The following is a 14,496-nucleotide window of genomic DNA, read 5'->3' on the forward strand; positions in this document are numbered from 1 at the left end:
CATTTCATTGGTCATCCAGCTATTAGGAATTTTGTTTATGTTGAATTCATGTAAACCCTGGGACCAGCCTCATGGAAGGTGGATGATGAGGTATGATGATCAGACATTGATCTCTGATTCTGTATCATTTGATACTTACTCAGTAATCTCTTTTTCTGATAATATTGCCACAAAATGCAACGTCTTTGGTTTTGAGACCTAAAAATGGTCTGTGTCCTGGTATATGATCTCTCCTTCAGGAGTTCATTTTTCGTAGAATGAATAATTGCCACTAATGTCTTCTTACTGCTGCACGTGTTATAGAGATTCAAGTTGATCCCACTAACGATTTGGGTGTCTGGTGGTGGAATTTAATTGTTGCTGTCTGGTTTCAGCCTTGGAAGGTCTTCACCTGTCATCCAGCAGTTCGGAGTCAGAAGAAGGACTTGCCCCTTCTCACAGGGAGAATGGAACATCCTGGGGCTTATCGGTGAGGGCGGAGGGGCTGCCAGAAGAAGTGACTGTGCACACCCAAGTGGCTGCCACATCTTTCCCACCCCAGTCCCCTCTTCCTGCTTTGGCCATGGGAGAGCAGACCACGCTCTCCAGGGAGAGAGATTCCTCAGAACCCGGGCTCTCCTCTCTGCATTTTTCCAGGACACCAACCTACTCCCCTCCCTCAGACCATCCTTCACGTGAGTACTTGTATCCCTAGCTTACCCCTGAAATCATTCAACATATAAGCAAATCTGTGTAGCTAGTAAGCTATGTCCCTGAAACAGGCAAGGGAGAAAAGAGATTAAGCAAAGGCCAATACTGTAATGCCAAGTATTGGGGTGGAAGAACTACCTGCATGATTTATCGCATTATTGACATTCATCTTAAAAATATGTTTTCTTTAACTGAATGAGGAGGAAAATAATAGTTGATCTGGTGGCTACTCTAGGTCTTTCTGTCCACCAACATCCTGCCCAGCCCAACATAACACACATATACCTACACAGCAAAGACTGGGTGTTATTGGTGTGTATTCTTACATGAGAGCTGTGTGTTAGAATGAAATGGTGAGCATTGTAGCTTTGATTAAGAATTAGACTTTTGTTTTTTCTTCATTACTGCACAAGGTTTCTTCAATTGCAAAGAAAAATATGGACATGTTTTTTTCTAGGTACCCTCTTGAAAATAAAATATCTAATGCAGGTGTTTGCAGGCTTAACATTAGGAACTGCAGCTGTAGCATTCTCTTCTCTCTCTCTGCCAATCCAGTTCCAACTCATCATTTATGTCTCAGCTTAGGTATGCTATTTCCATGAAGCCTTTCTCAACCCCTCTGATCCCCAGTGATTTAAAGACTCTGCTAATAAACCTTGTGATATTAGGTTATCTAATGCCTTATCTGTCCAGGTAGGTTGTAATGTTCTCGAGCACACAGCCGTGTCTGTACTTCTCATATGTTTCCCACGATCTGAGAACAAGGTGCAGTCGATGAGGAAATGGGATGAGCATGGGCAGTTGTGCTCATAGGGCACATCCAGCCACGGGACCAAGAGAGTGTTAGAAACCCTGTCCTTCTTTCCTCTTCTCTGGAATTTTATTCAGAGTCTGTGTGAGCTATTTGTGTTTTCATCCTCATGCCACAGGGACCCGAACAGAGTGGGTTGGAAATATCTTAGGAAATAGAGGTTAGGGAGCATTCAAGATTGTCATTTCAAAATTTTTATAGGTCAGAGGTTTTTACAAGTATTTTGCAAGCCTAGGAGTTTGAGTTTATGTCATCAAAACCAAAAGTGAACCCAGAGGTCCTTTTCGTAATACCTATTTATAAAGCAGCCAATTCCTCTTCCGAATACCCTATATAGAGTTTCTTGCTGACTGGGTATAGATATAATTTATGACTCATGTTTTTAGGAGATTGCTTTTTAAGATTATTCATATATATTGGTTGGATGGGATAAAAGCTATGATCCTTTCCAGCCCCAAAGTTCTGTGGCTTAGTGATTTACAACCAACTTTGCTAAATAGTGGAAAGAAAGAATTTTCTAGGAAGCTACACTTTGATTCTGGTCAGGGCCATTTAATATTTATAATTTAAATCTAACTTACTGCTGTGGTATATTTGAAAAGCAGCCTATGTTTCCAACTTTACTGTATGTTCCACCTCTATTTTTCAACAGCAGAAACATAATTGGCCCTTACACTCTTTAAGCATTGGTCGTTTTCGAACCTTATACTTTTAACCTCTGGAGAGTTCCACCAGTTCTTTCATATTCCTTGAATCTTTTACTGGGCATTTCTCTTTTTTCTTAGTGAACTGTGTTCTTTCTACACAAAGTCCTGCCTCCCCCTTAGATCCTTGGAAAGAACTTTAAATTAAGTGAGGGTATAGCCAAAGATCCAGGACTATCTGAATCCAGGATTGCTTCCTCGCTATGGGGACTCCTGAGGAGGTGACGTGCACAGGGAACCGAAACTGCATGGGAAAGAGAATGCTGCTTCATTTTTAACCTGCTAATCGCCTACACAGAGCACTGGTATACCTCCTACCTCCCCTGAATTCAGAATCTTTTTGTTACTACCCTTTTGTGACTGCATGATACGGAACTCTCAGCACATGGCCTAGAGAGCTGAGAGAGCGCTGGCAGGACTTGCCAAAGGCAGACCCGGAGCTGACCTGACCCAGCCAGTCAGCACTAAGGAAGAACGGAAGCAGAGAGCGAGTGTAAGGCATTCCTGGCTTGTGCCTTTGACCCTCGGCTGCTCCATGCACTAGTAAACATGACCCCGAGAACGTCCTAGCACTTCGGCCATCCAGATGAGTGTTGTTACTCTTTTGGGGTGTGATAGGATGGTGAGCTGGGAGCCTGGCCCGAGGAGGATGGTGTTAAGAAACAAGTTCTCTATCTGTAATAGGAAGAGGTTAGACCAGATGCTCTTCTAGTTTCAGCATCTGTTATTTCAAACACACTCAGCCTTTGTATTCAGGCCTCCTCTGACCTCCTCACTCTGCTATACAGAAACACACAAAACCTCTCCTGAGGTTGGGGTAGCCAGGAGTTGCCTGCTTTCCAAAGCCTTACAGTATTAAGGTAGGTAAGGGTCGGACAATTACAACACTTTTTTTTTTTTTGATTTTTGTTTTACGTGGGCAGGCACCATGAATCCGGCATGGCAAGTGAGCACTCTGCCTGCTGAGCCACTGCGGCCCACCCTACAACACATTTTTAAAGAGGGATTGGAAACTATTTGAAATTATTATTGTTTTTCTGTTTACATCATTCTATACTTTCCAAATTTTCTATAATGAAAACTGTGCTATTTGATCATTAGGGGAAAAAAGTAAATAAAGCAGTGAACAGGAGAAAAGCTCTCTTTCGAAGGAGGAAAGAGATATGTGAATGTTGAATTGTGTGAGAGTGGCTGCAGTTGAGCACTAAATTTAGTGCTGAGCTTCCTGGAAACCAGGGCACAAAGGGAAACCGGGTGGGGCGTGCGATTGTTCTCATAAAGTAGGCAGACAATTTCGACCATAGGCATAGGTGGTTTGTGGGCAGTAGGGTCTAAGAGGACTGTTTATATAAGGAACATGGAGGCTCATAATGGAAAATGCCCTCACTTGCTATTTGGCAGAAATTACGCTAAAGTGCTTTAAAAGGTGATATCTTTTATAGATCCTCAAAAGAATCTGAGGGTGTATTAATGGATCTCAACTCGTGAAAGTATTTCTGAGAGTAGCTGAGCCAATGTGGTCCAGGTAAATTGCTTTGTGGTGACTTCACTTGGAAAACAGAGCATTAAAAAACTTAGAAGACTGTAGATTTAAATTATTCGTAAATGTCACATGCTTCAGCTATACTTTTGGCAAGTTCTGGATAGCAGTAATGTCAAAATTGAGCATTCTGATACATACCTAAGGTTCCAATGCTTTGGGTTGTGATAGGAGAGTGGCCCATATGCTCTTACCAGACAAGCAGGCAATCTTTCTGCCTTCTTTTATAAAGATTAGGGAACTTGGCTTGTTTCCACTCCTCAGTGGATGATGTTCTCATTTTTGAAAGGTGCTTCAAAGATAGAAATGGTTAAGGAAGGCCAGTTATTAAAGATCAATAATGTTGGCTTCATGATTAGAAACGTGGCAAATTTCCCCTTAGATTTATTTATTTAGTAGTCACTTACTTACTAGTGTAAGTAGTGATTGTTGATGAATTTGACCAAACATTTACTCCTTTTATTAAGAGGCACCAACTCTACAGAAGTATTCACAATCATTCCATAGCTTTACTGTGAGGATTAAATGAGATTATATATATAAAGTACTTTGTGCAATGCCTGGCGTGTCTCAATGGGTCAATAAATAGCAGTTTTTGATAAAGATGATAATGGTGAGATGATGAAGCAGTGTTTTACAGAGTCCTCAGGGTCAGGGAAAATAGCCATTTTTTCCTTTTGTGACTTTAAGCATTTGTAATTTTGTGACTGTATTTCCATGGTCACTGATTTGATAAAATCACTGGAGGTGGACAGACCTCTGAACAATTCTGGCTAAGTCCAACAGAGCTGCCACTGTGTTGTGATGAGAACCTTGAATGAATGAAATTATGCCATATATTGGGAATAAAAATGTTTTGAAAGAACATCCAGCAGGCTGTAACTTGATTAGATATTGAAGATAATTCTAATGCAGTTAGGCCTGAGAAGCAAATAGGTTGAATGAGGATTTAGGGTATATCTCTATTATGCTATCCTTTTTTTTAATGCTAAAGAGTTTTATTTGTTTTGCTTTGTTTTGTTTTTTGCTTTTAAGTAGGGATAGGTTTAGGTAATTTGGGACTGTACTTTTGTAATCAAGTCTTTCTGTTCCTTATTCAGTTTCTAGATTATGACAGCCTGCATTTTTATGTTGTTCTGATTGAGGTCTGTTGGCCAGAGTTGTAGGCTATGTTTAGGTATAAGAGTGAGAGGAACCCTCTTGTTTATTGTACTGTCTCTCTTTCTAACTGCATATAGGCTTGGTCTTCAAGAAAGTTTGTAGTGACAATTTTCCGTCTTCCCTTTTCTGGGTCATAATTAACAGCTCAAAGCCTTTCATTATATAGGTATAGAGTGCTTTTTAATTATTTTTCTCCTAAAAATTAAAAAAAAAACCAAACCCAATCCTTGCCTTTGAATCTTGCATCCCATGTTTCTGCTTACTCCCTGAGCTTCCCTGCAGCTTTTTCCTGGCTTAGGAACTCAGTGTCCTTTAGAATATTCACCCATTGGGAAGTCAGTTCTCAGGGTGTTCTTTGGGGAAGGGAACCATCAGCAAGACTACGCATATTTCTACATAGCAGACTACACATTTTGACCAGTGGTACATGATCTAATTCTTAGGGCTTTTGACAATTATTCAAAAGCTGCCATCTGTTTCATTAGGTGTAGAAGAATTGTTTCCAGCCTGGAGCCCTTGATCTCCTAGAGGTCTACTGGATAGTATGTAGAGTTGAGAGCTGGTGTCCAGAGCCTAATGAGGCAAAGTAAATAATGAGGCCTGTTTGCTTTGGGATGGAATTTAATTAAATTAATGGAAGTAACAATGAGTATCTCCTGCTGATCAGAGGTTCTGTTACTTAATAAATTCAGTTTGGTTGATAGTCTTTCAAAACATAAGATTTAGAGTATCCATGAGGTGGGGAAAAATAAAGAGCTCTTGATGTTGACAGGGCTGGGAATTATTGTTCTAGGCCAGCAGTGCCCCCAAATGTGTCCTGCAGAGCCCTAGGCCTCCTCAGGGGTGACCTGTGGCCTTGGCACCTGGAGATCGCCCCACTTTTGTTCATTTTGTGTGTTGGGTTTTGATGTGTAATAGTATTTGAACAAAAAGGTTACACTGTTAAAACAACAAAAACCTGTACCTTATCATAATGGCCTGTCCTTTTAAGCTATAATGTAGAACTCAGACATTTCCCCTTTTTCTATAAAAACCAAGGCAAAGAATGCATAGAGTCTTTTTCCTGTCTACCAACTAGGGTGAGCACAAGCTTTTCATTAAAACAAATGACTTCACTGCTTCAATGGGAATTAGAGCTAGCAAGGAGAGACTGAATGAGTGTGTGCTGATGGCACTTGTGTGTGTAAGCATATATGGAAGTTTGTATCTGTATTAGGTCTACAGGCCCTTGATCTGTCTACCAAAATGTAACATTTTTATCTAGATGCATCCCTGATTTTATCAAACCCTTGAGTTTTGAAGCTTTTTTTTTTTTTTCTGTTTTAGCTTATGAAAGTATGAAGGAGCCGAACAACTCCACTGATCTCAGTAGCCCCTCGATCAGTCAGACACAGGATGGGCATGTTGCTTCCACATTCACTGATGGTGGCCCAAGGATGCGCCATACTTTACCTGTCAGTGTGGGACCTAGAAACGAGACAAGCAGCTTCCCTGGGGACTCTGAAAATGCCACCACTTCAGCATTAGTCCACTCTTCACCTTCTATAAAGGGATTGAAAAGAAACAGTAGAATAATCGAGAATCCAGGGGATGAGGAATTCACTGAGCCATCCACAGAAAATGGATTTGAACTTACATCTTCTGAGATCTCAATGAGATTTTGGCAAAATGATTCCCCAAGTAAGTGTTTGACCTTTATTTGGGTTGTTATGGACATGTTTTAAAGAGTTGGATTTTCTTAAGGGGTTACTTCAAGACCATTTACAATCTGTGAAGAAAAGTTTTTCTTATATGCCACCAGCAACGTTGTCAGTCGTGTACTAGTCAGGGTTCTCTAGATAAACAGAACCAACGGAAGATAGCTGTAAATAAGAAATTTTATAAAAGTGTCTCAGGCAACTGTGAGGATACATGTGCCCAAATTCTGCTCTTTGACTGACTGGATTAAATCCAGCTGATTAGATTCTCTCATTGTGGAAGACACTCCCTTAGTCGATTGTAGATGTAATCATCCAGATGCAATCAGCTGACTGAGGATTTAATAAACCAACCTTAGGGTTTATTAACCAGCCATGAAATGTCCTTGCAGCAACAGTTAGGCCAGTGCTTGCCTGGCCAAACAACTGGGCACGATCACCTGGCCAAGTTGACACGTGAACCTAACCATCACACTTCATGATCACCTTTTGATTTTCATCCTTCTGAGAACATTGTCAGACAGGTGTCATTCCTTCCACTTTTTCATAGATGAAGAAACTAAGGCTCAGAAGAGTCAAGTGTTAAGTGTGTGGCCATCTAGCTCCTTATGGTGGAGTTAAGACCTCAGCCTCAGGGCTCTTATCTATTTTATCTTCTTTTCAATCTACAGCGTCATGGTTGGCACTCTCTAAAAGTAGCTTCCACTATTTTGTGTACAGATTATCTTCACAGATAAGATGTACAGATATAAATAAATTTCCCAAATTCCTACTCCCTGTGGTTGCTTTGGAATTAGGACAAACTTTATTAATATGAGAACTGTTTTAGAAAAATGGTTCTGACTGCACTTTATTTATGCATGTCATATTTGTTGGATGCAATGGCACACTTACTCCCTTGACCGCTTTTTATGGGAAAAAGAATAAAACACTCAAGCCTGTAAGTTTCTCTGCCACTCTGCGCATTTAAAAGCGTTTCATATTTTGATGTTGCTGATGCTCAAAGTGTTTTGAAATCATTATTTAGCGTAAGAAACCATGGGGCAGGTTATACATGTAATATATTCTATACAAGGTTCCTTGGCATAAGGGATATGTTCTTTGAGAGGAATCATTTTTTGGTTGTTGAGGGATCTCTTTCATACCCATGTAATGACATTTTTTTCCCTATGTTGCCTCACAGCCTTTGGAGGACATCAGCTTGCCAACAGCTCTGATACAGAAAATGGAAGTTCCACTTCTCAGATAGAGGCCGTGTCTGGGTCGTCCACATCCATCCGAGGTGGAGAGAGCACGGCACACTGGTCCTTGATCAACAGCAAGACATTTGCAGGTGTGACGGGAAACTCTACCTCATTTCCTGAGGTTGTGAACTCTTCAGTTTTGACCCACTCTCCCTACTCAGCTCACCAGCCCGAAAGAAGCAGCACAGTCTTGGGTGATAGGCATTACTCTGAGCCATCCACAGCGTGGCTGTCTACATCTTCCCTGGAAAGCCTGGATCCCTCAGTACCACGAGGTGAGCATTCATGTGAGTTTTCATTTCACAGAAACTGTACCCTGTGGAGGAGAGTGGGACTTAACTACCTTTAGGATCTTCTATGGCATATTAGGGCCATATGGTAATGAAACAACTTCTTCAGGCCCCTTCAGTTTCATTTTTCCCAAGTCATTCTTCAGATAGTTCATATGGCTATAGTCTGTGGGCTCCCGAGTTTTTTTGGTACATCTCCAAGGAGCTACTGCTGCCACCTGCCCCTCCCAGACACAGCTCAAGGACTTCTCTGCTCTCATCTTCTACTCCTTACAGCCCAGCCCCCACCTCCATACCTGCCTCAATCGCAGAGCTTCTGGGAAGGTGAAAAGCAGAACCTCTTCAGGGGTTGTCCACCCTTGGTCTGGGCATTCATCAAGAGAAACCCTCTCCTTTTTTATTAACACCTTTATTGAGATACAGTTCATGTTCCATACAAATTCATCCATTTAAATGGTATGATTGGGTGGTTTTTAGTATATTCACAAAATTGTGCACCCATCATCAGTATCTAATTCTAGAACATTTTCATCACCTCAAAAAGAAAGGCCATACTTATTAACAATAACTCCCCATTCCCTTCTCCTCCTGTCACCTGGCAACTGTAATCTGCTTTCTGTCTCTATGGATTTGCCTATTCTGGGTCTTTCGTATAAATGAAATTATAGAATATGTGCCCTTTTGTATCTGGCTTCTTTCAGGGTTCATCCATGTTGTGGCATCAGTACTTCATTCCCTTTTATGACTGAGTAATATTCCATATGTGTTTATGCCACATTTTGTTTATCTGTTTATCAATTAGTGGGCATTTGGATTGTTTCTGCTTTTTGGCTATCATGAATAATGCTGCTGTGAACATTCCCAGGCGAGTTTTTGGGTTGACATATATTTTCACTTCTCTTAGAATTGCTGGGTCATATGAGGACTCCATGTTTTATCTTTTGAAAAACTGCCCAACTCTTTTTCACAACAACTGCAACCATTTTACATTCCCACCAATGTATGAGGATTCCAGTTTTTCCACATTGTTACCAACACTTTTCATTTTCCATCTTTTTTATTCTGACCATCTCTTTGTGGTTTTGATTTGCAGTTCCCTAATGGCTAATGATATTGAGCATCCTTTTATGTGCTTATTGGCCATTTGTATATCTTCTTTGGAAATGTCTATTCTTTGACCACTTTTAAGTTGGTTTTTTTGTCATTTTATTATTGAGTCATAAGAGTTGCATATTCTGCATACTAATCCTTGCTGAGATTTTCTTCCATTTTTTATTTTGATCAAATCCAGTTTATCTATTTGAGAAACCTTTACTTGCTGTCTGTTTTAAATAAATCTTCTATGTGAAGTATTTTTTAAAAACAATTCTCAGCAACCTTATCAATGTAAAGTGTATGTTGGCCAAAGCCAAAATGCATTAATTTATCATTCAATCTTACTATGGGCTTAAGTTCTTACTTCTCCACAACTGATAATCATAGCTTTGTCTCTCCCGTGTGAGAATTCTCATTGATGAGGAAAACTAGCATTTTTTTTTTTTTTTACCTCTCATGCGACATGGAAAAGCATGGGCTTATCATGAAAGAATGACCACAGATATGGGTGGAGGACATTTCTCCTCTTTGGTGTATGTGCGTGGGAAACATAGTATCTTTCTCCTAAACAAAAAAAAATCATTTTCTGCCCTTACTGCTGTGGGGCTCAGAATTTTTACCTCCTCAGTTCTGTGGCCTTTTCCCTTTTATATCTCTTCAGTACCCATCCTCCCTGTACTCAATTGGTTAGTGTGGAAAATGTGATTTCAGTGTGAGCAGATATTGAGGTTCAGGAATTGAGACAATTCCTGAAACGATTGCTTTATCTCATTTCCTCTGGATCACCCAGAGTGGATTGATTTTGCAATCCAGCCTTTCACAGTTCATGGGGCCATTCCCTTTTATGGGTTCTGAACCAGGACCCTCTATTTTAGGTTATATTTCTTCACTTCGTTAAGTTTGGAACCCTGATGTGGTTGTTTTCCTGCATCTCCTCTGCCCAGTGTTTAAGATCTCCCCATCCAGGACATTTTTCTCCTGGCCTAGGGAAATCGTGCTCACACCCACTCAGCTCTCAAGTCTCTCCTGGTTGACTTCCATAGATTACTTCAGCCCTTCAGCCTGTATCAAATCCCATGTCTGTCTGGCCCTGGCTTTCTCAGTGCTGCTGTAGGGCTCCTGTGCCCCTGTCCCCATCCTCATCCTCATGCATGTCTGTCCGTTAGGTCGAACCATGGCATGAACCTACCTAACACTCACCTTGACCTATTTCCCATCAAGGTATGTCTGTGGGGTGTCAAGGACTAGCCTAGGCTGAGAATGGGAATAAACACCAGGAAAAGAGGCTGTGTCCTCACAAAACCAGATTTTGAGGTATTTCCTCATATCTGAAAAGAAGGGCTTATGTGCTATTCTAATGATCCCCTTAGTTCTAAGATTCTTTAAGTTGAAAGCATAAAACACATACCCACAAAAGGAGGAAAAGGATACTTATTCATCTGTCAGCTGTCTCTTTTCCATCCCCATCCAACACATTAAGAAAGGAATAAAACAAAAAACAAACCCGCCTTTAACCTCTGACCACACTGCCGTTTCTCACTGATGTGTCAAGGCCGAGAAGTACCACTCTGTAGTGTGAGAGGCCCTGTGTTAATTCACCTATTACCAGTTCAGCCAGGAGGTAAAAGCCTTCCCAGGAATGTGTGCTGCTTTCCGGGGCCTGCTCAGAACGTTTACGTCCCAGTCGCGTTGTTAGTCTCTTGCCCATCACTCACCACCCCCACTGCCTCCACAGCTTCCCTGACATAAACTCTATTTATTATGTACCACCAGCAGAAATACAGTATTGATCCCGTTCACTGAAGTAATAAACCTTCCCATAAATCCGCAACACCTGAACACATCCGCTGGTCCATGGTTCCACTCTCAAGGTTTCACTCACGTTTTTTTGTTTTTTTTCCTGTAAGATCACCACATGTTTTGGGTTTCCAGACTGCTGGTTTCAAATTAAGACCCTTAGACAGCCTAAGGAAGCATTTTGGCTAATATAGTCCAGGAAGTGGGGCTTATTCCTGAGACTCAAACTCCTGTTCGGTCTTGTGTCTCTAATCCTGGGTTTATTGTCATCCCCCTTTTCTGCCTTCTTTTAGCCATTCAAGACAGCCTTGAGCTGGGAGGCAGTCCAGACACATTGGAAAAGACTTCCGGTTCTCACTCTCACAGCCCGCACACTTGGGCTACTTTCACTGGAAATGGAGAGCGGACGCTGCGATCCCTTAGCAGCGGGAACACGACTTCTGGGGAAGTGGGGGGCTCGGCGTCTGTGCTCAGAGAAGCAGCGAACGCCACTCAGCACGCGGACGTGACCGATGACTCAGACCTGGTCCCAGGTTGGCAGGCTGCCCTGCGTGACCTCGGAGGTGATGTGTCTACAGCAGAATCCCTTTATCCACATTCCTCCAGCATGCCTGTCGATTTGCTCACAGACCTAGAATGATGAAAAATTTGCTGGCAACCCAGAAAGGACTTTCCAAGCTCTTAATGAAAAGCACTTTCTTAGGGAGAAAAAAAAAAAAAAAGCCCTTTCTGGGTTCTTGTATATCAGGAAGATAAACTTCTCTCTAGTGCCCTTCCTACACATTTGCCTTGACATTCGGGGTGATGTTTGCCAGGAGGCTTAAAATAAAGCAGACCAGCCACGTTGTACCTAAGGGCAATCTCTTGGGAAAGGAGTATCTCATTTTACAGAATGGAGAGTAGGGAGGGTTTTCCTTTTTCCATTTAGGTATAACAATTGTTCTATTTGGGATCCTACGGCTTTTCAGATATAATTTACTTTTAGCCAAAAAAAAAAAAAAAAAAGGGATGTGGAAGGAATTTGGACCTATTCCCTATTCTGAGGGCCCTGCCCCTCCTTCTCTTTTATCGCTGTATCCATTGTTGCCATCGCTGTTCCATGGAGGAGGTCAGTATACTCAGAGCAGACCCTGACCACTCCCACCTCCCATATTGTCTGTTCAGAGGGCTTGCCATTGAGAACCCCTTCTCCAAAGGAAGCATTTCATCCCACCTGAGTTCATGGATTGAGACTATTTTGTATTGTATGCTTAGGAGATGCTTACTTGTTTAGTTGCCCTAACACTGGGTTTTCTTTTTGTAGTCACTGGTATTAGCTACGGCCAAGGGAGTGGCACAGCTGTTGAGCAGAGGACTTCCAGTGACCGCACAGACCACACCTATGTTTCATCTACGTTCACCAAAGGGGAGCGGACACTACTGTCCATTACAGATAACAGTTCCTCCTCGGACATAAGGGAGAGTTCGACCTCTTACATTAAGATCTCAAACTCTTCACATTTAGAATATTCTTCCTTTCCGCATGCCCAGACAGAGAAAAGTAACATCTCATCCTACGATGGGGAATATGCTCAGTCTTCCACTGCGGCACTGGCTATGCGTACGTCCAACCTTCAGCCCCACACATCCACCGTCAGTGTGCCGAACACTTTGGTTCTTCTGGATGCCGATGCTGGATCTGTTGGTGGCTCATCTTCTTCCTCAGGGCCCCCTTTGGCTCTGCCCTCAGTGTCACAGTCCTACCAGTTACTCTCCTCAACCTCACCATCAACCGTGGCTCATCTAGTGAAGTCTACCTCTGATGCATCTTTATCTTCCTCATCATCACATTTACCAGTATCCTCAACAGCAACGCCTGCCCCACTTTCCATCTCACAAACCACCTTAACACATCCCTCTTCTACCCCAGTCCTGCCCGGGGCAAGGGAGATACCTGTGACTTCAGTTAGGACATTAACAATGGCATCATCTGCCAAGGTGCTCTACAGCAGTCAGACAGTGGTCCCTGAGAACCAAGAGAAAGTCATTACGGAATCAAAGTCCCCGACCCTCCTGCCTCACCCAGCAGGGACCACCGGAGCTGTAACAATGAGCTCTCCTTCAAGGGTCCATTTGCCTCTAGAGTTAACAGAGTCCTCCAACAAGCAAACCCTTCCAACTATGAGCACCTTAGCCCACGTGCCTCCAATGTTGACAGCCACTGCTCCCGAGAACTCTCCTCCCCCCATGACCACCGCCAGCCTCCTGTTAAGCACGACAGCTCTGACGCGGGGTGCCACAGCAGTACAGACTACGGCCAGAAAACAGATCTTGCCAACCAGCCCCGAGATTCTGGTGCGACAGATCTCAACAGAAGGTGCCGTCACCACAGACGGGAGCCAAGTTCACATAGATGTCACCACCAGATTGATTCCTCCGGCCCATGTACCCACGTCAACAAGAGACACGGCCACAGGTCCTGGCATTACAGAACAGTACAGCCCAGCTTCACATTTCCTCAGAGCATCTCCTTTTCCCCAGACCACAGATGTTTCCACCCATGACGTGTTGACTCCTAAATCTACCGCCTCCACCGCTCAGAGCAGCACACAGTCCCCAGTAGCCTTGTCGTCTCCAACCTCAGGTAACATCTCACGGGCACACGTGGATAGCTGGGTCCCACCAAGCATTGAGATTCATGCAAGTGTGTGGAAATGGCTAGTATTTGAAATAGTACAATGTCTGTTTTGTGATCTAACAGGGTTTCCCATTGAAGCACTTAAAACATAAAATAATGTCACAATGGGCCTAATTTCTCACCCCTGAGTTTTTACATAATTCTTCCAGAAGAAAGAGAGAGATGCATCAGCTTGTGTGACATTAGTAGATGGTGCTGTTGTAGCTTTTAATGAATTACTTCCCAGTAATTGCGAGAGCTTTACAAGCATGACTTTAACTCTCCCAAGGTCAGAGTAGGGCAGTGATATGGGAATGGAGGGTGGAGAAACTGAAAGAGAAAAGCTTTAGGTGGCCTATCTCGGACACAGAGTAAGGCAGGTGCCTGCTCCCAAGTGGGAGTCCAGAGCTTCTGGGTCAGTCAGCTGGCTCCCCCAGGGATCAGGAGGGTTTCCCCATTCAGAGGGGGTCTTTTCTTTTTTTAATATATATTATAATTTCACATATTATGTAATCATCTAATGTATACAATTAATGGTTCACAACATCATATAGCTGTGCATTTATCATCACAACTGACTTGTTTTTTTCTTTTTTGTGAAAAATAATATACAAAAAAGCCATAAATTTCAAAGCACATCACAATTAGTTGTAGAACAGATTTTAGAGTTTGGTATGGGTTACAAGTCCACCATTTTAGGTTTTTACTTCCAGATATCTAAGATACTGGAGGGCGGGCCATGGTGGCTCAGCAGGTAAGAATGCTTGCCTGCCATGTCCAAGGACCCGGGTTCGATTCCCGGTGCCTGCCC

The 14,496-nt window shown here is 42.6% G+C and overlaps 1 protein-coding gene across 1 annotated transcript in view; it reads left to right on the forward strand.

The window, feature by feature from the left end:
* The window catches only part of HEG1 (heart development protein with EGF like domains 1), a 90,942-nt gene that overhangs the window by 33,712 nt on the left and 42,734 nt on the right, over positions 1-14,496 (forward strand). Inside the window, exons 3-7 of the mRNA XM_077118090.1 lie at positions 375-674; positions 6,233-6,586; positions 7,787-8,122; positions 11,323-11,592; positions 12,333-13,652. Of these exons, the coding sequence (XP_076974205.1) occupies positions 375-674; positions 6,233-6,586; positions 7,787-8,122; positions 11,323-11,592; positions 12,333-13,652 (2,580 nt within the window). The remainder of the gene's footprint in view (positions 1-374; positions 675-6,232; positions 6,587-7,786; positions 8,123-11,322; positions 11,593-12,332; positions 13,653-14,496) is intronic.

The sequence above is a fragment of the Tamandua tetradactyla genome, chromosome 10, assembly GCF_023851605.1.
Source record: "Tamandua tetradactyla isolate mTamTet1 chromosome 10, mTamTet1.pri, whole genome shotgun sequence".
NCBI lineage: Eukaryota > Metazoa > Chordata > Mammalia > Pilosa > Myrmecophagidae > Tamandua > Tamandua tetradactyla.